Here is a 23,878-nt window from a genome sequence, read left to right as displayed (position 1 = left end):
CTTGACGGATTGTTTTTCTACTGGAACAACCTACACTAGGGCATTGGTCAGGGGAGCTTTTCCCTTGAGTCCAATAAGAGCTGAGTTGCACCTATTAGGCCATCACTGCCTTTCCAATGACAGATACTAAATGCACAATATTAAAATGCTTTTTCCATTGCAGCCGACACGTGACAAATGTTTAAAAAACAGAACTATCACATAAGTTGCTGTCATTATGTGAAAAACACAGTTAACAGAAGATTAAAGAGCTTTGTTGAGGAAAATAGTCCCCTTTATTGGTATAGGGGAATTCCCTTCCTTCTCCAGAGGTTGGTCTTTCCAGTCTATGTTCGTTAGAATGGAACACTGGTTACTTCACTGTGAATATTCCCTTCCAGTGGCTTTGCAGAAGTCTTCCATGGAAACAATGTGTGAAGCCCATCACCAGGAAGGAAGGAAGGAAGGAAGGAAGGAAGGAGCATATGAATAAGTTAGAATTATACAGCCAATTCCTCAGCCCCTCTCAAGTTCCAACCATTGTTGAAAGACAGAGAAAAAGAGAGAGTGTATGACTGAAGGAACAAACAAACACACACATAAAGGAAGGGGAAAAAAACACCTCTGAAAAAGGCATGGTTTAAACTGGAAGGGCCAAACCCCCAAAGACGAAGATGATTTATTTTTATTTCATTTTACATTTAATAAAATGTTTGTTTTGCTTTATCATAATAAAACCTCAAAGAAGGTTACATTAAATAAAAATTATCAGTAAAAGACCGTTAAAAACAGGTAATTTAAAACATTCAAAAACCAGTGATGACTAGTGCCATCTGTACTAAGCCAGGGTGGAGAAGGAGGCCTCCTGCATGCCCACCAGAACCCACACTCATAATGACTAACAAGTTTCGTTTCCTGGTCAGTGTGTAGGAGGCCTTCAGGAAAACGCAACTTCCCAAAGCTAACTTCCAGATCTGAGCCCAAAACAGATGGTCCAAATTAAGACCCAGACAAACCTGCTGTTAAACCCTCAACTCAAAAACCACCTTGACTGCAGTTTGGTTTTTTTCCCAGGGAAGTAGGTAGAGTGAAAACAAACATAAGAAAAAGAAAACCAGGCTTCCTGATGGGCTCTCATGTTCTGGACTGATGCCAGATCCCATGCAGCAAGAGAGGTCAGGAGTTGTAAGATCACTGATAGCTCTAGGTACACATTAAATATTTGAAACACACAGGGCTTGTTTCCCCTATCCCCTCAGAGCATTTCTATACATATAAGAGCATAAGAATAGCCTGCTAGATCAGGCTAATGGCCCATCTAGCCCACCATCTTATTTTCACAGCGGCCAAACCAGATGCCCGTGGGAAACCAGTGAGCAGAAGTGGCTTTTCCTGATGAAGCCATGAAGGACAGACAGCCAAACCAGAGAAAGAGAGCAACTAAATTAGTCTTTTCTTTTTTAAAACACACAGTGGGAAACAGGTGAAAACAAAAAAGGAACGGGCTAAAGATCAGCAAATAGAGAAAAAGCTAATAGTTACAAGATAAAATGTCTAGCAGAAGCTGAAGGAATACTCTAATAGGTCATAAGATTTTATGGTAATTATATTTGTAATGTATTTTTGTCGGTGTTTGTCCTTTGATGCTATGGCCTGTCGGCTACGCAAATAAAGTCTATTAATAATAATATCCTAGGCTAGGCAGGGAAAGGAAGTGGGGATGGGATTGAGAAGCTGCCGCTGGTTTTATAATTCTAACTTTATCACATGCCCTTGCCTGTCCTCAGCAGCAGAGTGCTAACTCATGATTTTCCTGGAGGCCTTCTACATGCCAAGCAGGGAAGGTATTAAAACAACATTTAGATGTACCTAAAATTTCAACAAAATTTGAACAAAAAATAAGTTCAATGCAACAAGATGAATACATATTATGTATTAATTAATATTGGTATAATAATGAACAAAGAGTGGTGATACTGGACACAGAAAAGGGATGGTGTTACCTTTTTACCTTTTGATCATGCTGCGGGTACACCAGATGGGAGGGAATGATTCCTTGAGATTCGATTTATAGTTGCGGTTTAAGTCCCTGCCTGCTAAAGAGCAGCGGTAATTGCCTACAATCACACCATCTGGATTCAGCATTGGTACCACCTTAAAAACAAAAGTGTCCCGAAGCCACTGGGCATTATTTGAATCCCCCAGAATGTAATCCAGAAAGCCCTTCATCACCCAGGAACTATTTGTTTCACCTGGGTGCACCCTGGCAGTCAAAATCACCGCTGCCTTGCGTTTTTCCTCCTGAAAATCTTGCAAGGGGTTAGTGATGGTTAGAACATAGACTATGTTCCTAGCCAGGGAATGGCACAAGATGCGGATCTTGCAGAACTTGGACCGCCTTGGATCTCCAGCAATGTTTGCTAGGTAGTCTTGCAGGTTACTGTAAGTGTAAGGATAGCAGTGGGCAAAATAGCAGGTATCCCTGTCGTGCGGGAACTGGAATGTCCATGTCAGGGAAAAATACTGGCGCCCACCTTGGCCGAGATTGTTTTTATAATACTTGATTTCATCTCCTGTCCTTTGCCACCCCACCTTGTGGATCTTTGCTTCTGCTTCTGAATACAGCAACGGACGCATGCCACGATTATACAAACTTGTTGGCTTGGTGAAGTTGACAATGGTGAAACGGTAGGGCACTCCTGCTTGGGTGTTGGTGACTTGGAAGTAGTACCACTGGGTGTGCTTATTTGTGTAGAGATCAGTGCGTAGTGTCAGCTGGTACTCAAAATCACTACTGGCATGGGAAAAGGAGAAAAGTATTTTAGTATAAAATATACTGTTGGGCATTCAGGCACAGTTATGAAACATGACATATGCTGCTCCTTTATCTCTCTTATTTCAAATGTATCTTTTTAAACCCAAATTTCTTTCACAAAAAATTGTTTGTAGATTTTGTTGCCTATAATAAACTTATAAGGAACTTGTTCATGCAAATATTTGTATTTTAAAAACAGTCCACATGATCTTTATGGTGAGCTTAGATCAAATTCTCAGATGTCTTGAATGAGCAGTTAAGTTATATTCTCTTATGTCTTTCAATATATATTGTATTTTACAATTATGTTCATTAGCTGTTTTATCTTACTGCTTTATTTTGATTCACATATGATTACATACCAATTCACACATTTGGAGTGTTTTTGTGGTCCTGACTGTCTATATTTTCTACAAGTGCTGAGTGGTCAGAAATTCTACAAGTGCTGAGTGGTCAGAAATTAGTCCTCTTTGTGTGATTCTGGGATTCTAATAAGCCAATACAAACTTTCCTGCAAGTGTATATGGATATCTGCATTTCAAGTTTTCTAAGCTATTAATCCAGGTTTGCCAAAACAAGAGTACAGGTGATATCTATACTCAGTCTAAGTAGTCAACCTACTGATTTCAATGTGACTACTTCGAGTAATTACTTAGTTGGATATCACCCTTTAACGCCAGAACAAATGCAGACAGAAACCAGCAACTACTCCTGCAAATCAAAGGGAAATGGTGAGCAACCTACATTTTGACCACCTTTTGCAGATTGCCACTTTCAAATCGTGCTTCAAAGATCAAAGTATTGTCCCAGTCATCCCATGATTGAGGAAGCACCTGCTTTGAGGGGAAGCTACCCCCTATTCGAGAATACATAAAGCTGGACTCTTTATCAGCTAGTGAGAGAAGCAAAATATACAATTATTATTCAGTTGTGAATTACTATGAGAAAAATATTCTGTGCAAGAAGGGAGGGGTCACTCAGAGGCCACCCACTTGGCGGTGTCCTAGTGCCACTGCAGAATTGTCTGATTTCCCTTAGGAATTTCAAAACTAAAACTTGGCCAAGAAGCATTCAGGATCATATAGAGAGCTGTTTAAAATGTTAGCTATTGGGTTTATATATCCAGCATCTGAATATAGCCTCTGTATATAGCATCCCTTTAAGCAAGTGTCACTGCCTTTGTTCAATCCTGCAGTGTTTTCTTAATGCTTACACTAACTTTCATATGTGTTATATAATATTTTTGCCTCAAAATATCAGCTACTGTCACGGGCCCCATGCCACCAAGTGGGATGGGGTGGTAATCAGTCAGATGAAAAGGCTGAGAAAGGGGTTGGGAAAAGCTCAAGCAATGATGTAGAGGGGGACCCTGACCTGGGGCTATCAGATGTTCTGGAAGGGGATGGGGGTTCCCACAGTAATAGAGGAGCTGCCAGTCAATGAATGGAGCCAACTAGATTGGAGGCCTGGACTCAAAATTCCATTGCCAAAAGCATGCCACTGACAGTGCAAGTGCAAAGAGATCCATCCCCACAGGAGCACATACCTGCAAGCTCAGTCTTCTTCCTTGGGAGGGAAACTACATGAATTATGAGCTCCAGAGTGGAAGGTGCACAACATCTGTTGGAAAAATGTCTTTACTTATGTCTAGCCATGTATCCTAGACTCTGCTGATGTGCCTTTTAACCTTTTAACCTGTATCTTGAGCTGATGCAGAGATTGTGTACTCTTTAATAAAGCTTTCAGGATTTCTGGAATGCAGAATTGAGGGCCGGAGCGAGGACAGTTACACTCATTATGTCAATGAACGTGAATTCTGCTGAATTCAGTAGGACTTGCTCCCATGTTAATCTCCCCCATTCAAGAAACCAGATCTGCATGCAGCTGCAGACTATACATGTGTGTAGCTTAAAACAAATGCACATTCACACTTAACTGTGTATTTGTATCTTCATTTTGATGCTCAGTGTAGCCGCAGATGGATAACTAAGTTTCTTATACATACAGAATGAGCCTTCTGTCATCAAGGGCCTCCAGAAACTAGTTGCCCATGACATTATCTTTAGGATAACAGCCTGTGAATTGTTCAGTAACAACCACTGTCTGCCATTATATTTCAACACATGTGCATTTTGAGTGGTATTTGTATTCTAAATAAATACTTGCAACTTTTAAAAAAAAATTGTAGATCTTGGTCTTTTGCTCTCCAGTTTCTCTTTTTCAGTTACTTCTAAGATAGTACTATGTATCTTTTTCTATTGAAAACCATTTAATATCACAAACATGGTTATGCTTCAAGTATTATGCACTCAGTAATGAAATGTGCTCAGACCTCCATCTGCTAGATACACCACAGCACCCTCTCCGGGGTCTGTGCAAAGAGGCTCTGTCTCCAGACATGTTGGACTGTATAGTGGCTCCGGCTGAGGGGGAACCCACTCTGGAAAAACAAAACAAATAAATAATGTTTAATTATAGCTGTTGATTCAAAACACTCATTGTGTGGCATGCAACCAAAAATCACGAAATTAGCTTTATATTTATGCATTGTTAAACAGTAAGGAAGTGTTGCCTTAAAAATCCCTTTATGGCTGGCTACTATTGATAAGATACATTTAATCTATTTTTTTAAATGGAAATGCTGATAGTCTGTCATCTCCTGTTTCATGATCAAGATGTAAATGCCATGGACAATACAGTAGAATCTTGATGAAACAAAAGAGATGCACACACCAGAAGTTAACAAGATTCATTTGTAGCCTATGAGAAGAACCTTCAGCCTTATCTATAACCAAATCATTACCCTGCACCACTGAAATCTGGACAGCTACTTGTTCTCTATTACATTATATACATAATTTGTATAGCAGATGCATGTATGTTGTCAACACAGTGGCTGTGATCCAAAGAAGCAATGCGTACAAGTTTACATTTGCTGTTGTTACTACAAGAGTTCCTCACTGCCAAAGAGACAACTCACAAGACAATTTAAAAACTGAACATCAGCATCTCCTTTTGGCAATGGGCACTGTTGTGATGAAAATGTGAAACAAAACATCTGCTATATTTCTAGTTACAGGTAGGTAGCCGTGTTGGTCTGCCATAGTTGAAACAAAATAAAAAAATTCCTTCCAGTAGCATCTTAGAGACCAACTAAGTTTGTTATCGGTATGAGCTTTCGTGTGCATGCACACTTCTTCTTATTGTTTTTCATTATACTGCCCTTCATCTGAAGATCACAGGGTAATTCATAACATAAAAATACAGAATGAGAACACAAAATACATAATAAAACAAAAACATTTACAAACCAAGAATTCCCCTCTCACAGACACATTATTGTGTAAACACATTGTTGTATATTAATATGTATACATGCTTATTATTAATAATAAAATCACCATCTTCAGGATGCTTTACAAAGAATTGACCTCATTCTTTAATGAAAACAACCACTTAAAACAACCACTGATGTATGTGACTGGATGGTCAAGTGTATTTCTTTAAATTCCAGATTCTATAGATATTAAACTTTGCTTTAGTTTAGGAGGCCCTGAACTAAGAAAGGGTCATTTTGTTCACATTAAAGGAAACATTATTCAAGAATAAGAACTATACACTCTTCATGTGTCACAGGTACGGATTACTCTGATCTAGTTCACAGATTCATTATGTTCTATGAATACCTCCAAGGTTTTTCAAGCATTTCCTCATGAAATTATTTTTCAAGAGCAGAAGGATGCTTTTTCCAGAAGGTGTCAGTATCAGACCACAAACTTTGGAACAAGAAAAAAACTTGCACAAAAATGATTCAACTTGAAATCCCCACTGAAATGTATGAAGCCTTACCAAAGCAGACAGGATATGATAGACAATTACACATATGTGATAGACCTTAATTTCATATGTGATAGACCTTTTCATATGTGATAGACCTTAATTTCTTAAGACTATCTCTGTATCTTTATGATAACATTTCATTTTCATTTTGTAGCAGGCATTCAAAATTGTCCTATTATGGAAATACCAATGCTTTAACTTACTACTTATGCCTTAAGTTAAAACATATTCACATGTTGGATTATAAATGAACAGCAATCTGATCCTAACTGTCGCTGAGAGTTAACAGATGTCAGCTTATATGAAAATGACATTTGGTTTCTACTTTACAGCTGGAAAATATGGTGCCAAAGAGCTAAAATTTGATGTGGGTACAAAATAATATTTATAGTTTTGGGAGCCTCAGCTTTATATTAGTTGCTGGCATATATATACACTTTTTAACTTATTTAGTAAATGACAGAACCCTTTGGCTAATGCAACCTTGTGATGGTAATGTACAGGAGCTAAAGTTATTTAGAAATCGAGCTGAAAGGGGCAACAAACAACAACATGGTATCCATCCATGATTACAAATAGTGACTTAATTAAGATTTTGAAGGGCCCTCTGTTATCAGCTACATAAGTACATGATTTTTAAGACAACTGATCTCCACTGATCATTTCTATGACAGAGTAAGGTTCAACTCAAAGCATAATTCCCATTACACAAATAATCCAGTTGTATCATGATGCACTTATAAAAATAACCACTACTATCCAATTGGAAAACCAAGTGGAATTGAAAACGTAACATCAGATTAAGTTATTGTCATAACGATTCCCCAGCTTTTGTTACTTATCTTTAAAACAATAATAAAGGCTGGGCTGGTATTGAGGTAAATTTAGGGTTGAGTTACTTTTGTTAAAAGCTCAGCATTTTCACATTTGAGTTCTTGAGAAACTCATGGATGGGTACCATGCAGAACTGGGGATTTGGTAATTTTTTTTAATGTACAAATAAGGCCCATAACTTAATATCTTATGATCACTATCTGCCTCAGTTCCTCAGACATTTTCCTGAAAAAGCTCAGAAGCGCTGATCTGTGCCCTACATATTTCATTGTGAAGTCGGATACACCGGCTTCATTCTGCTGCTGTAAAATCTACCGTATTTTTCGCCCTATAGGACGCACTTTTTCCCCTCCAAAAATGAAGGGGAAATGTGTGTGCGTCCTATGGGGCGAATGCAGGCTTTCGCTGAAGCCTGGAGAGCGAGAGGGGTTGATGCGCACCGACCCCTCTCGCTCTCCAGGCTTCAGGAAGCTATCCGCAAGTCTTGCAAGCCCGGCGGGATGTCCCGCGGGCTCGCAAGGCTTGTGGGCAGCAGCCTGCAGCCCCACAAGCTCGGGGGATAGGGGGGTGGCGGAGCGCTGCCACCCCGCTATTCCCTGACCTGATCTGGAGGCTGGCGGTGGGGAGAAGCAAGCTTGCTTCTCCCCCCGCCAGCCCCACAAGCTCGGGGGATAGGGGGGTGGCGGACAGCCACCACCCCGCTATTCCCCGACCGGATCTGGAGGCTGGCGGGGGGGAGAAGCAAGCTTGCTTCTCTCCCCCGCAAGCCTCCAGATCAGGTCGGGGAATAGCGGGGTGTGCAAGCTTGCTTCTCCCCCCCCCCCCGCCAGCCCCACAAGCTCGGGGGATAGGGGGTGGCGGAGCGCCGCCACCCCGCTATTCCCCGACCTGACCTGGAGGCTGGGGGGGGGGGAGAAGCAAGCTTGCCCCACAAACTCGGGGGACAGCGGGGCAAGCTGTCTCTGAAGGCAGAAGAGGGAGACGGAGCGCTCCGTCTCCCTCTTCTAGCTTGGGGATGGCTGCGCAAACCTGGGGGGGGGGGGAAATAAAAATTTCCCCCTTGATTTCTCCCCAAAAAAACTAGGTGCGTCCTGTGGGCCGGTGCGTCCTATAGGGCGAAAAATACGGTATGTATTCTCCTACCTTTAAACTCTCCTGTCATTCAACATACTGACTCCTATCTGATTTCTTGCTTCCAATGTATTTAATTTTTGCTCTTAGAGTTTTTAGCCATGTGCTCCTCCAGTTCTACATCTCCTTTTGCATTTGTTCTACATCCCACGCTTGCATTTCAGTAACTTCTCAATAACAGTAGACCTTCTAGCTTAGCTTCTTTTGTTGACGTATTAAATAACCCACAAGTGTTCGGAAGAGGGTTGACCCTGTTGACTTTTCTTTAAAAAGTAGGTGATTTGTATAAAAAAGGGAAATCATAAATAAGTTTTGAAGTCAAATGTTACTGCACTGCAGACTTTATTGGCAACTATCCAGTGGAAACAGGATGCTGAACTAGATATATCTTTGGTCTGAACCATCAGGGCTCTTCTATTATTAAACATTACAGTTGGATCCTATGCATGTAGTCTCAATCCTATTCTCATTCAACTAATGAAACTAAAGGGTGGAATGATACTGTTAATTAAGGGGGTGTGTGGCTTTCTTTATATGAAAGTTAAGGGCACATTTATTTATGAGGCTATTTAGGTTCAGTTGTCCTTTCCTTTTAACATTCAAAGTAATACTGTATGTATTCCACACTTTCTTCAATATAAGGTTTTCAAAATTTTAACTGACTGCAGCAAGGATTTATAAAATGCTTTGCTATAGAAACTGTAATTTAGGAAAATATTGTTTTAATAACTAGCTACAAAACTATCACATCAGAACACACTTTTAATATAATTTACCAATATGCTCAATTTTCTCTCTGATAACTTCATACTCATGGGGCCAGCGTACTAGATTCAGGTGTCCAGCTGCGGGAGGCAGGCCATATAAATCTCGTGGTTCACGAAGCCGTGGCACCCATTTCCCCGAGTTATATTCCAATAAAATCTGTGTGGTCCGTGGCAAAAGTTGATCATAAAAAGAATCTATAAGATTGGGGGGGGGGGGGAGGAGAGAAGACATTGACTCGTTTTGCCTTGGATAACTTAAATTAGACAGCCAAGTTGTCTGATACAATTGAAAAGAATAATCTCATCTGCCTATCTGACATGATTCCTCTGTACTGTATTTATTTTTTTACTGTATGTATGAATTGCCTTTCCTCCAAAAGGAGCCCTGGGCTTCTATCTTATAGAACATGAAGAAGCAATAAAGCAAGCATATACAAATAACCACAAACAAGCTATAAAATAACAAGATCATTAAAACACAACGTTCATTTGCAGCTGCTGAGCATTAAAAACAACAAAATATCAATCTGTATAAGAACACAACATTGCAAAAGTAGCAACTGGGTTTTTATAGTAATTTATAAACTGGTCCAGGGCTCCCTTATCAAATTTGTTTAAGGAAGAAAATGCAGAATTTGCTTTCAAAATACTTGGGTGTGTGGTTTTGTTCTGTTTTGCAAGTGCTATTATTTCTTCATTTCTATTAGCACATACCCTTTTTAGGGTGGCTATGGCTCCAGCTTCAAGGAACTCTCCTCATGCCATCATCACATCACAGACTTGTATGTGATCTACTTGCACACAATCGCACACACGCAGCGCCAGCAACCCAGCAGTGTGGAAAGAACTGGAAAGACTTCCTGGCTCATGAGGAGACCTTCCCTAGAGCCCAAAGATGACACCCTCTTCCGGCTCTGGGGAGGGTCTCATCGCAAGCCATGAAGACTCTCCTGGGGGCTTCCACTTAATCTTTTTGTGATCTGCACATTTCACTGCATAAGTGGAGAGTCGCCTGTACAGATCACAAAAAGATTATTGCCACATATAAATATCGATATTATACCACTACTAGATTTTAACAGCAAATTATCCTCATGTCTGACACTAAACATGATTTCTTTAGACGTTTTTTGCAACACTGCATGCTAGAACTTTGCTGTGTTCCACCTAGCTGCTAATTCTTCTCTACTCTTACCCAAATGCATTTCAATTCACTAGTTTGACAATGAACAACGATATTCAGACCTGCATAAAAGGCACACCGCTCAAGATCTTCTGTTAAAAATGGGTTAAAGGGATCTTCGTCCTAAAAAAACAACAGAAAAATACAACAGAAAGTAAGGTCACGTGTTTCTTGCACATGGAAAGTGGACAAAAATATCTGAAATGGGACACTGTGCACTCAATAACAGTGACCATTATGATTCTAAATAAAGAAATAATTGAATTGTTTATTTTTGCTAACTTTGTACTACAGTGCAAATGAAATCAAGAGGGTATCATCATGAAAGAGAACAGATTGCAGGCTTTAAAATATGAAAAATAGACACACCATTAGAGACCTTAAATAAACAGTTTAATAAACAGTATAGCAAGAATTGTTGGATTGTGAGCAAAGATGTAAGTAATGCCTCCCTTGTAAGTCAGATAAATGAGTTGGTTTTCCCCCACCCCCAAAGTCTGTATAGACTTCTAAACTTCTGCAGAATCTGTTGTGCATGAGTCCAATGAATTATGTTAACTGCTCACTGCATAATATCTTACTGTGAATTTGGAAACATGTGAGAGGATTAATAGGGCCAGAGTGATTATAAATGCTCCTTAGCAGTCAGTGGTGAAAATCAATACTTGGAATGAAGTACATGGTTTCCCTTCTCTCTATTTTATCTTCACAACAACACTGTGAGGTACATTAGGTTGAGAGACAATGACTGGCCCAAGGCCACCCATGGCTACATTGGAATTCGAACCCTGGGCTCCTAGGTCCAACACTCTAACCACCACAGCACACCAGCATGTTTCCTCTAGCATGGATATTCCCATTCAGGGATGGCAAACTAAATTTTCTTTAACGAATCAAACATTACAAGAAATAGGTAATATATTCTAGAATAATGTATAAAACTGAAGACTGAGCATACCGAATTGTAATCATCACTGGTTATTTGTTCTATGTGCTGCTTGTCCTTATCTGAGTCTTCGGACATAATCTCCTGAAACCAGGCCTTTTATTTTTCCTCCACAGACTGTAAAACACATAAAAATCAACTGTTTGAACTCTATAGCAACTTTGACTACAGCTCTTGTCACAAACAAAAAGGAGGCATTAGAACCCCAGTATCCTGTGGGTTTTTTAGGTGTTTCATGGCACCAATAATTTTGTTTTTTTTTTTAAAAAAATTTTTATTGGTTTTACAACATTTTTAAGAAAAACAAACAAACACAAAACATAACAAACATACAAAATAGTTTCAAAGATATTTTCATAAACCTCTTTTCTTGGACTTCCCCATACCCCCCCTCTCTGCATCCCAATGTCCATATTTGAACTAGCAACTCCCAATTGTTACTTTCTAATCTCTGTCATCTTAGTCCTCTTTTATTGTCTAACCTTGTATCCCTGTACCCTATTGCTTCTGACAACCACAACATTTTAACATTCATTCAGTTTATAGTAGTCCTTAAGATAGCTTTTAAATTTTTTCCATTCTTCTTCCACCGTCTCTTTGCGTTGGTCACGGATTCTGCCTGTCATCTCAGCCAATGTCATATAGTCCATCACTTTCATCTGCCATTCTTCCAGAGTAGGTAAATCTTGTGTCTTCCAATACTTTGCGATGAGTATTCTTGCTGCTGTTGTGGCATACATAAAGAAATTTCTATCTTTCTTTGTCACCAATTGGCCGACAATGCCCAAGAGAAAGGCCTCTGGTTTTTTAGAAAATGTACATTTAAGTACCTTTTTCATTTCATTATAGATCATTTCCCAGAAGGCCTTTATCTTCGGGCATGTCCACCAAAGGTGATAGAAAGTACCTTCAGTCTCTTTACACTTCCAACATTTATTATCGGGCAAATGGTAGATTTTTGCCAGTTTGACTGGGGTCATGTACCACCTGTAAACCATTTTCATAATGTTTTCCTTTAAGGCATTACATGCCGTAAATTTGATACCGGTGTTCCATAACCATTCCCAGTCATCTGACATAATGTTGTGTCCAACATCCTGCGCCCACTTAATCATAGCAGATTTAACTGTTTCATCCTGTGTGTTCCATTTCAACAGCAAGTTATACATTCTAGATAAATTCTTAGTATTGGGTTCTAGCAATTCGGTCTCTAGTTTTGATTTCTCCACCTGGAAACCGATTTTCCTATCCTGTTTAAAAAATTCCATTATTTGGCGATATTGAAACCAATTTTCTACTTTGTGCTTCAATTTCTCCTGACTTTGTAGTTTAAACTTGTCTCCATCCTGTTCTAAGATTTCCCAATACTTCGGCCATCCGACCTCCATATTGAGTTTCTTCACTGCTTTAGCCTCCACTGGTGACACCCATCTAGGGGTTTTATTTTCCAATAGGTCTTTGTATCTTATCCAAACATTAAATAATGCTTTTCTAACAATGTGATTTTTAAAAGTACTGTTAACTTTGTCATACCAAAGATATGCATGCCAGCCAAAAGCATTATTGAAACCTTCCAGATCCAAGATGTCCGTGTTCTCGAGGAGCATCCATTCTTTCAGCCAGCAAAAAGCTGCTGCCTCATAGTACAATTTTAGGTCCGGCAGGGCAAAACCCCCTCTTTCTTTAGCGTCAGTCAGTATTTTGAATTTAATTCGGGGCTTTTTGCCCTGCCAGACAAATTTCGAAATGTCTTTGTGCCACCTCTTAAAGCATTCCATCTTGTCAAGAATCTGCAAGGTCTGAAACAAAAATAACATTCTAGGCAATACATTCATTTTAATTACTGCAATTCGGCCTAACATTGACAGTTTCAGATTTGACCATATTTCTAAATCTTTTTTAATCTCTGACCAACATTTTTCATAATTGTCCTTATACAAATTGACATTCTTAGGTGTTAAATAAACCCCTAGGTATTTGACCTTCTTGACCACTGTCAAACCTGTTTCCTCCTGAAATTTCTCCTTTTCCATATCTGTTAGGTTTTTCCCTAAAACTTTAGTTTTTTGCTTATTCAACTTAAATCCAGCTACCTGGCCAAATTGTTGTATTATTTCTAAGACCCTTTTCGTACTAGTGTTTGGCTCTTGCAAAGTCAATACTAGGTCATCTGCATACGCTCTTAACTTCATGGCACCAATAATTTTGACTAACTAGTATTTATTATATTATGAAATAACACTTTTCCAACTCAGAGGCATTTTTCCATTTTGACACAAGTAACGTTGCTGCAGGCAGCCAAAAATAAGCAGACTCAAGCGCAATGTTCCACATAGAAGATGCTGCTGATTGCTTTGGAATTACTATAATTGGGACTTTGATTCTGACATCTTCATTCTCCCATTTAATCTTTTCTGCAGATTCCCCAAAAATAACTGTGGGTAGCCATTGATACAGATAAACAGCTTCTAATTCCCAGAGGGATAAATGTGTTATGTCTCTTCCACCAAAGCCAACCAATAGTTTAGTGGCACTTTAAAGACATACAAATTTATTATGGTATAAGCTTTTGTGGACTAGAGTCCATGTTATTGCCACAAAAATGTAGTGAGGACAAGACCTCAAACCATTGCTGGTCTTTCATGATGAAACACTGCATCATTATTTACCATAAGAGAGAAAAATCACAGAATGGACCTTCTTCCCATCCTTTTGGAAAGCTCAGTGGCACAGCATCTGCCTTATATGCAAAAGATTACAGACTAAATTTCCGCCATCGCCTTAAGAATGGGAAATACTCCATCTGAAATCCTGAAGAGACACTGTCTTTTTTTTTAAAAAAATATTTTTTATTAACAGGCCAATCAAATCACATTATTTCCAAATCACATTAGTTCCAGATTATACAGCCAGATTTTTAAATTTTTGTTGGGGGTACCCATACTTCAAGCTCCGAAAAGGGGTCCAAACATCACTTATATTACTGCTTTAATTAGACAGTTCTATCCAGTTCTGTCCAGATAGTCTCTTTGTTACTTTCCTCATCTTCTTGTTGTTATCATATATTCCTTTCTTTGCGATCTCTGGTAATCTTCACAAGCAGGTTGAAGACAAATATCCTCTGTGTGGGCTTTTCACTCTCCAAAAATCATACCACATAAGGACAGACGCCATTCCACACCTCCGTAAAGAACTTTCCCTCAGTCTGTCCGTTAATTTCCCCAGGCCTGCCAAACATATCTCAGAGGGCTCTGCCAGGTTAGATCACATTCTGAAAATCCTTCGCATTCCGATGACCCTGGTCTTCCTCCCCCCGTCCTTCTTAGACAAGCCTTTCTTAGCGAGACGCCATTTGAAACTGTGTCATAAAGCTTTCCTCCGTTCTCCGATGTTTACCAATCCTCTCTTTGAACAATAATTCACTCCACACAGTTCTTAAATTCCTGCTTGTGATTAATAAATTGCAACGATTCTTCTCTCTTGGGGTAGAGGGTTATTAATACTCACATAAGGCAAAAAAGAAAGAAAAGTTTTTTCCTCCACCCCCTTTCCGTTTCACTCCAAACATACCAGTCTTTTAATGGTGGTTCATCACTTGATTTATTTGTCCCGCCCATCGCTCCGCTCACAGAGATCCATTAATCAGCAGTCTTAACTCCCGATCTTCGCTTGATACATGTGCTTTAGCTTCTTTCCAATTATATATTTCGAGCCAAAGCGAACCAGTGCGCTAATTGGAGACAGCGTCAGGAAGAGCCGACTTCACACAAGGGCTTGTGCCAAGTGTCTGACCCCCTTCTTTCGAATCCGGGGGTGAATTATGGACACTGCTGGCAAGGCAGTCCCCCCCCCATCCCCTTGGGGGGGCCGGGAAGGCTGCATACTTCCCATAGCAGTCTTTTAATTACCTCGTGTGGGTCGGAGAGATGTTATTGTCGGCCATCTTCCAATACGCCCCCTGGTGGCCCCCCTCCTGAAGAGACACTGTCAATCAGTGTGTAGATAATATTAAGCTAGAATAGATGTGCCAACAATCTGACTCGGTATAAGGCAGTTTCCTACAGTCCTATGTCAGCTTTCTCAGATTTTTTTTAAAAAATAATCTTTATTAATTTCCCACATAGACATATATACCGTACATAAATAACAAATCATACAAAGCAAAAACAATACAAATAAAGAAAAAAATAAAGTAAAAGAAAAAAAATACAGTATATTACAATTAAATAGAAGAGAAGAAGAGAAGAGTTTGGATTTGATATCCCGCCTTTCACTCCCCTTCAGGAGTCTCAAAGCGGCTAACAATCTCCTTTCCCTTCCTCCCCCACAACAAACACTCTGTGAGGTGAGTGGGGCTGAGAGACTTCAGAGAAGTGTGACTGGCCCAAGGTCACCCAGCAGCTGCTTGTGGAGGAGCGGAGACACGAACCCGGTTCCCCAGATTACGTGACTACCGCTCTTAACCACTACACCACACTGGCTCCTGTTTAATAACAGGTTAAAATGTAAAACTTCCAATAATTTTCATTATACTGCTTATACTGCTTATACAGTATTGTCTATATTTTCTTGCACAGTTTTATGTTATTTCATATATATATATATATATATATATATATATATATATATATATATATAATCCGATATGGTATCTAATACACTTTTTGCTTACAAGTATCCATCTAGTTCTGCAAGTATCTTATTGTTTGTACAATGCAATTTTAGTTATTCTTTGAATAGTTTCCATTCTCCGTACACTTTCTGGTTTGACACTCCTCTGATTCTTCCCGTCAGTTTTGCTAGTTGCAGGTATTCTATCATAAGAGTCTGCCACTCTGTAATCATTGGTAGGATTTCATTTTTCCAGTTTCTTACCACTATTATTCTGGCTGCTATGATTGCATACATAAACAATGGTCTTATATATTTTTAAAATTCTATTGGTAGTATACCTAATAGGAAGATTTCGGGTCTTTTTTCAAATGTAAACTTGAATAGTTTTTTACGTTCACTATAGATGTTATTTCAAAATTCACGGATAACTACACAGTTCCACCACATATGAAAATATGACCCTATGTCCTTTTTGCATCTCCAGCATGTTGGTGACCTGCCTTTATACATTTTAGCGAGTTTTAAAGGGGTGTGTTGACATCTGTATAGCATCTTCATAGTGTTTTCCCTAAGGTGCCATGAATTTAATATCTGTCCTCCATAATCTTTCCCAGTGTTCCATGTAGATATTGTATCCAAGGTCCTGCGCCCACCTCACCATTACTATTTTAATTTGTTCCTCTTTTACTTCCCATTCTAATAAAAAGTTGTAAATTCGTGAAATGTGTTTTCCTTTATTGTGAGTGAACTCTTTTTTGAATTTGGATATTTCTTTTGCAAGACCTTCTTTCTTATCTATACACAATCTTTGATTTAACTGAAAATACTGGAGCCAAACTGACAGGTGGTTTTTGATTTCATCATATTTCTTCAAAGTTGGCTCATCTTTATCCACTTCTACTAATAATCGGTACGTGGGCCACTCTCCTTTCATATTCCTCCTTTTAACTGTTATGGCTTCTGCAGGTGAGGTCCCAGATTTCACAGACGTAAGCCACTCATTTTCAATGTTGAAAGCAAAGGTCTTGAATAATGCTAAGGGAACATCAACAATACACTGGGCTGATGTAGGACAATGAAGAGAGGGAAATGTTGCTTTCACAGTGCATATCAACTGCACAAGTTGTGTCAAAGGCAAAGAGCCATCTGTGCCCTCTGCCAGGCAGTTTACGTGTGGAGTGGAGGGCCATTACTGATGAAGCAACATAATTTTTTGTCAGCGTGAGCCAAAAGCAGTGTAACATGTTATGAAGATACAGTGAATTACTCCTCCATAAGTTTTGAATTCTAGTTGTTAACTGATTCTACTCACAAGCTGATTATTGACAATACCTATTGATCTATTTCTGCAAAACAATAGTATGTGTCTGATGCTACCTTCTCTGCTTACTGGCAGATTATGGGCAACATAGTATGTGGTTTTGTTGTGTGTTAAGATTTATTTTCCTCAGTAATGTAGGAAATGTATCACTTTGAAAATCAAACATTTTGCTCAGATGTATCATCTTCAACGCCTCCCTGACCAGAATGAAAAGGGGCAATAAAGCTTGCCTATCCTTGTGCCCTGTCTGTATAAGACAGAGCTATTACAAATGGGAAACAATTTCCGATCCCCAGAACCCACTTGAGGAAATCATAACAGCTGTAAAAACAAAGGATGGGAAGAAGGAAAAGAAATATTAACAGACAGCAAGAACTTATGTTGCTCTTAATCTGCCAATAAGCAGTCAAGGAGCACCACAAACACTTTCTTGTTTTGCTAGGCAAAAGTAAATCAATAGTGTTGCCAATAAAGGTCACATTTGACAAGGATGACTGCAAAAGCAAAGGATGAAGAGTTTCAGCCCACACTCATTCTGTGCACTTATTATTTATTCAGCTACAACCAGGTACCACTCAAAATTTCAAAGTGAGGGACACTTCTAGAGTTTTGGCCTTTATTTCAGAGTACTGTACTGTAGAAAAGAAATATTCTGGAATGAGAGGCATATTCTAGGAAGAATTTAAGCAATCACAGTTTTTCTCAGCCCCCAGGCTGTAAGACACGGTCAGCATTCCCATTAAAATGCTATTTCAGACATTTGATAAAGGTTCAACAGTTGTTTTCAGTTAAGGAGGAATGCATGGAGGCAAACTAGCATACTGACAAGTCCTGTGCATGGGTAGAAAGCTGGACCTTGCCTCAAATGCACTATTTAAGCATCTCCAGTACCCCAAATGCGACAATGTGCACACAAACACATACACAAAGCCGTGTTTGAGAACTATAGGCCCAGGGGCCAATACTGGCCCTCCAGGTCTATAAACTCTCCCCAGGCCCCGCTTTACAACCTCAGCATTTTTGTCTGTCTGGATGGATGACAGAAAAGGCCTCTGGCCCCACCAACCACTTGCATATGGCCCTTGGAAAGTCATTGTGGCCCCTGGAAAGTTTTCCGCACCTCCAGCCCCAGCACAAAGGTTTGCCCAGTAGTATCATCTGGGGAATTAATTCCAGGGCACTATTTAACAGAATGAGAAGCACCTCCCCCCCCCCAAATACAGCAGTACTGTACTGGATAACCATATTTTGAAGTTAGTAAAGTAATAATACGCTTTATCAACTCCCCCCTCACTATTATAACCAGAAACTAAAATTATATAACTGCACCATTGATTTTACCCTGAACTGCCAAGCTTGGGCGCTTCCAGACAGGGGCTTAATACTGAAAATGGGTCACTGAGATATTGCAAACAGGTTGACAACAAGTTGTTTAAAAACAAAGGACGCATAGGATTTTCCTCAGGAGAAAAAAAAAGGCCTGGATTAAATGGGAAGGAATCACAGGCTGGCATTTTGATGCCAACGACGTCATGTGGACGCTGCAAAAGAGAATTAAAAAACCAAACGGCGGGTATGAGGAGCACCTATCCCATTATAAACACCAGCCCCCCTGCCAGATCAACAAGGCTCGGTAAATGTCACAAACATACGTGACCAAGAGGCACCTAGTCCCACGTTCCTGGAGAGCTGCATCTGGTCGTCCCCCCCCCGCCCATTTTTGCCTACTCGCCTTTCAGTGCCACAGACGCCCTTCCGTTGCCCGCACACCATTCATGCCTGCTCCTCCCTCACCTTTGAATTAACGTGTGAATGCTGATTCCCGGGTTCGGGGGTGGGGTGGGGAGGAGCCGGGAAGTCCCTAACCCCGCATGGCTAAACCTCAACCCCGCCCTTGGCGGAAAAGCCCAGCCGCCAAGTCAAACAGCCGCGCAGCGAGGGCGTGGCCTCGGCAGCCTCTTCGGGCCAGTGATGGCGGCGGGGCTGCTGCTCCGAGCAGAGGAGGCCGAGAAAAGACGTTGCCACGGCAACCGCGAACCGCTCTGTTCCTGGGTGGAACTGTGGCCAGTCCCCCGTTCTCCCCGCCGCCGAGAGAAGCTCCTCCGGGCTGCTGGTCCCACCATCCCCTTCCTCTATTTAGATCTGCTATCTGATAGCCTCCCCGTTCCTATCACTGTGGTGTAAGAAACTCAACAGGTGAGGTTCCGCCAGCTCTGCGGAAAAGCCCCACCTGTTGGATTTCTCCCCCTTTCGTTCAAGGTGCAGGAACCTCACAAGGGAATGGATGAAATGTCAGGGAAACACTATGGACTACGCCGTGATGGCGAAACGGACTGGGAAACTCAGAAACCATTTTTTTTAATTAAAAAAAATGGGGGGAAATGATAAGTTATTTAGGAGACCACTGTAAGCAGATGGAAACAAAGGCAGGACTTTGATTTCACTTGTGTAAAAATTACAATGGATAATACGGTTTGATATAAAAAATGGAGTATGGATGAATATGCAGTAGTAGATATTTAAAACGAGACCCCATGGAGGGGATGGGGGGAAGTCTTGAGATTCGGATAATCTCTTTATATAGATATACTTTTTTATTCTCTATTTGTATTTTGTATTTGTAAAACCAATACAAAAGATTTTTTAAAAAATCTGGGAAGCAGGTATACCTGCCATCTGGGAGTGTTGCCAAGTTTGTTTATTTCACAATCCCAACACAAAGGGATGCATTCCCAAGAGAGGAAATTTTCCCAACTCACTGTGCCGACCTAGGAAAAAGCAACAGGCTAATAAAGATCTTTACTAAGGATATTTAAATAATTGCCAAACAAAATCAACGTAATAAATTCAGCTGGGTATATATATATATATTCAACAGAGGAGGTTCCCCCAGTATTACACCATCACAGCAGGGATGGGGGTAGTGGAAATCACCTAATTATTCTAGGTGCTCAAGGTCTTGCCTGAAGACAAGGCGACTACTTTGCGTAGATATTTGAGGTGCATTGATATTTCATCTGAGTCAAGGAAACGCAGGCACAAGGCACTGGAGATGTAGGAACTGAAATATTAAAAAAACCCACTCATTTTGTTCTGTGGGTCATTGGTGCTGCCAAAGTGGGGACAACACGATTAAACAAAGCCCTTTATGAACTGGAACAATAACAAAGCACTTAACAATTACTAACAGTTAAGAAAGAATGAGAAAGCAAGATTAAGAAAGGGCAGTAACAACAAAGAATAGATAAAAGGAAACAAGTGACAGGATTACTGTATATATTTTGTTTGTTTTGGAAGCTTTGTTTTGGACCCGTCTTGTGCAGGAGCAAACATCTAGCCACCTGTTTTTTTTAAAAAAATGAGAAGTGGGGAAGTGTAGGAATAGGTGCCTCTGCTGTGAAGCAAGGCTAATATTCCATCTTTCGTGTTCAGATGGGAAATTATCATTTAAAAAGGATTTGAAATACTTCACAAAAGCTAAAAGTCATTTTGATTGATCATTGAAGCATCTATGTGTAAAGATGTTTAGGAAATCTGCTGCTCCTTGCTGGATCATTTTACATCTAAAACTTTTACAGATCTGGCATTTTTCATAGCTGTTAAAATGGGAATGAACATGGTAAGAGACAGAAGTAGCCCTTCTAATAAATATATCTCCAAAGCAAGGAAATTCAAAATACAATTTAAAATTCTCTTAATATGCTGCCACTCCTTGGGGATTGTGTTGTTTAAAACCTGGTATTAGTGAAAACGTTATGGAAAAAAGCAATGAAGGATTTAGTGCTTATGGGTTTTAAAAAGTAAACGGGTTGTCTGAATCATATGAGAAAAATACATTACTTAAATGAGAAACTTACCTTTTCTGCGGTATAAATCTATGAGTGAATGCTACTACAGTATTACTAATAATCATATGAATGCTTCTTCCTGGATGCTCTCATTTTCAAAGACTTTGTCTCATGGGGAGCTCCCAATATGTCCTTGTGCAAGCCAGCAACAAGCACAACATGATCCAGACTATGAAATTCAGAAGGAAAGAAATCCACCTAGCTTCCCTCCCTTGGGTCTAGCATTGTGACATATGGGAGATGTGAAACAGTATAGTGCAGCAGCCATTCTTTAGGGTCAGTGATATGGAGCTGAGCTGAAGTGCTCAATGGATATTTTAGTGAACCCGGGCTTAGCATTCAGTTTATGTTGTGCTGTTAAAACGCATCCATTTCCCATGGAGCATCCAGGTCAGCACAGATAATATGACATACAAAGAATAACATTCCGAGTCCCAGTTTGGTTCATCATGTAAACATAATTATTTCTCCTGTGACTGCCCAGAAGCTCTGAGTCATTCCTCCTCTGGAGCTTTATATAATTCAAGATTTGGATTGGCAGTTTTACACTCTGTGTCAGATATTGCCGTTTCCACAGATGCCTCAGAAAAGGCCAGTTCATACTGTTACTTTTTTGCTGAAGTGTTAGAGCATTTCAGCATGTATCCAAAGACGGATCGTGTAAAATAGACAAATCATGGGAGGGTGTCTCATAAATCATTTATCTTAGCACTTGTGGTGCCTATAGTGATACTGTTATGGTAATGACATAATGCACTCCAGAGAACTTGCTATTGCAACATTACCTTCTTTCCTGCCTGGAACTTGTACTTTGCTTCTACTGAACTTGCAATCTGTCACCCATTCACAAAAGAAAATGGGCATGTTGGCTGGTGGATAAGACAACTTGCCCACTCACTCTTTGGGACTCAAGGCCTGCAATCCTAAACACGCTTACATGGGACTAATCCTGATTAAACTGAGACTTAATTCTTGAGTAAACATCCATGGGGGTAGGGTGGGTAAGCTGTTAGTGATGTAGAGGCTGGAGGTAGACCATTTAAATGTTTAAATGTATAGTTATTTTTGTGGGTATCAAATCACCACAGAGCCTAGGGCTTGCCGATCAGAAGGTTGGCAGTTCGAATCCCCGCGACGGGGTGAGCTACCGTTGCTCGGTCCCTGCTCCTGCCAACCTAGCAGTTCAAAAACACGTCAAAGTGCAAGTAGATAAATAGGTACCGCTCCAGCGGGAAGGTAAACGGCGTTTCTGTGCACTGCTCTGGTTCGCCAGAAGCGGCTTAGTCATGCTGGCCACATGACCCGGAAGCTGTACGCTGGCTCCCTCAGCCAATAAAGCGAGATGAGTGCCGCAACCCTAGAGTCGGTCACGACTAGACCTAATGGTCAGGGATCCCTTTACCTTTTTAATCATCCACCATCTAGCTAAGATCTAGCTTCATTGTTGGGAATGTGGGAAGCCAGAAGCTGATTTCATGCATATGGGGCGAAGCTGTGATAATGAAGATAATGAAGTGGGCTAGACATAGGATGGTAACAGAGAGGAAATTACTGTAAAGGCTGTGACAAATGATCACCAGTACAGAGAGCCTGGTGTAATGACATAGTGCTCCTTCCTTTTAGAATCAATAGATCATTGTTTCTAGCAAGTTTTGAAGTCAAGGGGTCTTTCCAGATAATAGCCAAAGAGTAGGGCCAGGGTTGCATGTGATACAGCAGTACAAGGCTGCATCTAGGCACATCTAAGAAGTGTTTCAGGAAAATGTGTTGTAAACTTTATTATGGGAAATCACGTTGGTGAAAGACGGGACTCCTCATTGCTATCTGGTGTCACAGTTACAATGCATATAAAACGCTTTTTCTTTACTAATGTAGCTGAGTCCCAAGGCTACATATTTAGCAATGTATAGTTGCCATACAATGGATCACCTGCAGTATTGTCGTTTTTGCTGGTGGAGGAAGGAGTATCTAGAGGGTCTCTCTCTCCCCAACGTAACATCCCCCCCCCCACTCAGTGTTAAAATGAGCCTGAAAACCTTTGTATTTTCAGAGTTTGCATCCAAGCTCCTTGTAAATTTTACCTTGTTGAAAGTAATTGGATTGCATGAAACTTCAGGAATTCCAAAGCAGAGAAACGTTCTTAAAGGCCCAACTGATGTGCACTTTGTTGTCTGAACAGCACCTGTGGCATCAGAACTGCACAATGTGAGGAGAGTTAAACCCTCCTCCCCAACCAGTGTCATCCCAATGAAAATCCCAGCCCTCCCACTTCCATTTTGTTTCCATCAGCCCAAAGGAAAGGTTGCATACAACCTGCCTTTTTCTACCAGTTGTTGCTGAAGCCATGTTTGCAGTTTTAAAAAAGCCTAACATTAAAACAGCTGTTTTGTGCAGAATTGCTCTTCCACAAAAAAACAGCTGTATTAAAAATAAAAATTACCCTTGCAGGTACAAGAGGCAAGGAATAGAGAGGGGGGAAAATAGCCTTTCAAGCAAGCAAATAACTCCAAACATACATATTCTTTAATTTTGTTGCTGGCCTTTTATGCAAATCTGGTATATTCAAAACATTGTATTAAAGGAAATGTGTGTGTTCACTT

The 23,878-nt window shown here is 40.2% G+C and overlaps 1 protein-coding gene across 3 annotated transcripts in view; it reads right to left on the bottom strand.

Annotated features, from left to right (window-relative positions):
• AGBL3 (AGBL carboxypeptidase 3) overlaps positions 1-19,436 on the bottom strand; it is a 36,778-nt gene extending 17,342 nt beyond the window's left edge. For 2 of the 3 annotated variants that reach the window (XM_081211296.1, XM_081211297.1), the window contains exons 1-7: positions 19,225-19,436; positions 11,508-11,612; positions 10,612-10,672; positions 9,376-9,561; positions 5,127-5,234; positions 3,539-3,686; positions 1,991-2,773 (exon numbers count right to left, since the gene is read on the bottom strand). In XM_081211296.1, coding sequence (XP_081067422.1) covers positions 1,991-2,773; positions 3,539-3,686; positions 5,127-5,234; positions 9,376-9,561; positions 10,612-10,672; positions 11,508-11,573 — 1,352 coding nt within the window. In that variant the 5' untranslated portion in view covers positions 11,574-11,612; positions 19,225-19,436. Of the gene's footprint in view, positions 1-1,990; positions 2,774-3,538; positions 3,687-5,126; positions 5,235-9,375; positions 9,562-10,611; positions 10,673-11,507; positions 11,613-19,224 lie in introns of those variants that run through there. The other variant, XM_081211298.1, reaches the window with a different exon arrangement.
• Between the last annotated feature and the right edge of the window lie 4,442 nt (positions 19,437-23,878).

The sequence above is a fragment of the Podarcis bocagei genome (assembly GCF_964188305.1).
Source record: "Podarcis bocagei genome assembly, chromosome: 10".
NCBI classification, from domain to species: Eukaryota; Metazoa; Chordata; class Lepidosauria; order Squamata; family Lacertidae; genus Podarcis; species Podarcis bocagei.
Note: the sequence above shows the minus strand (reverse complement) of the source record. Positions and strands in the feature narration are given on the sequence as shown.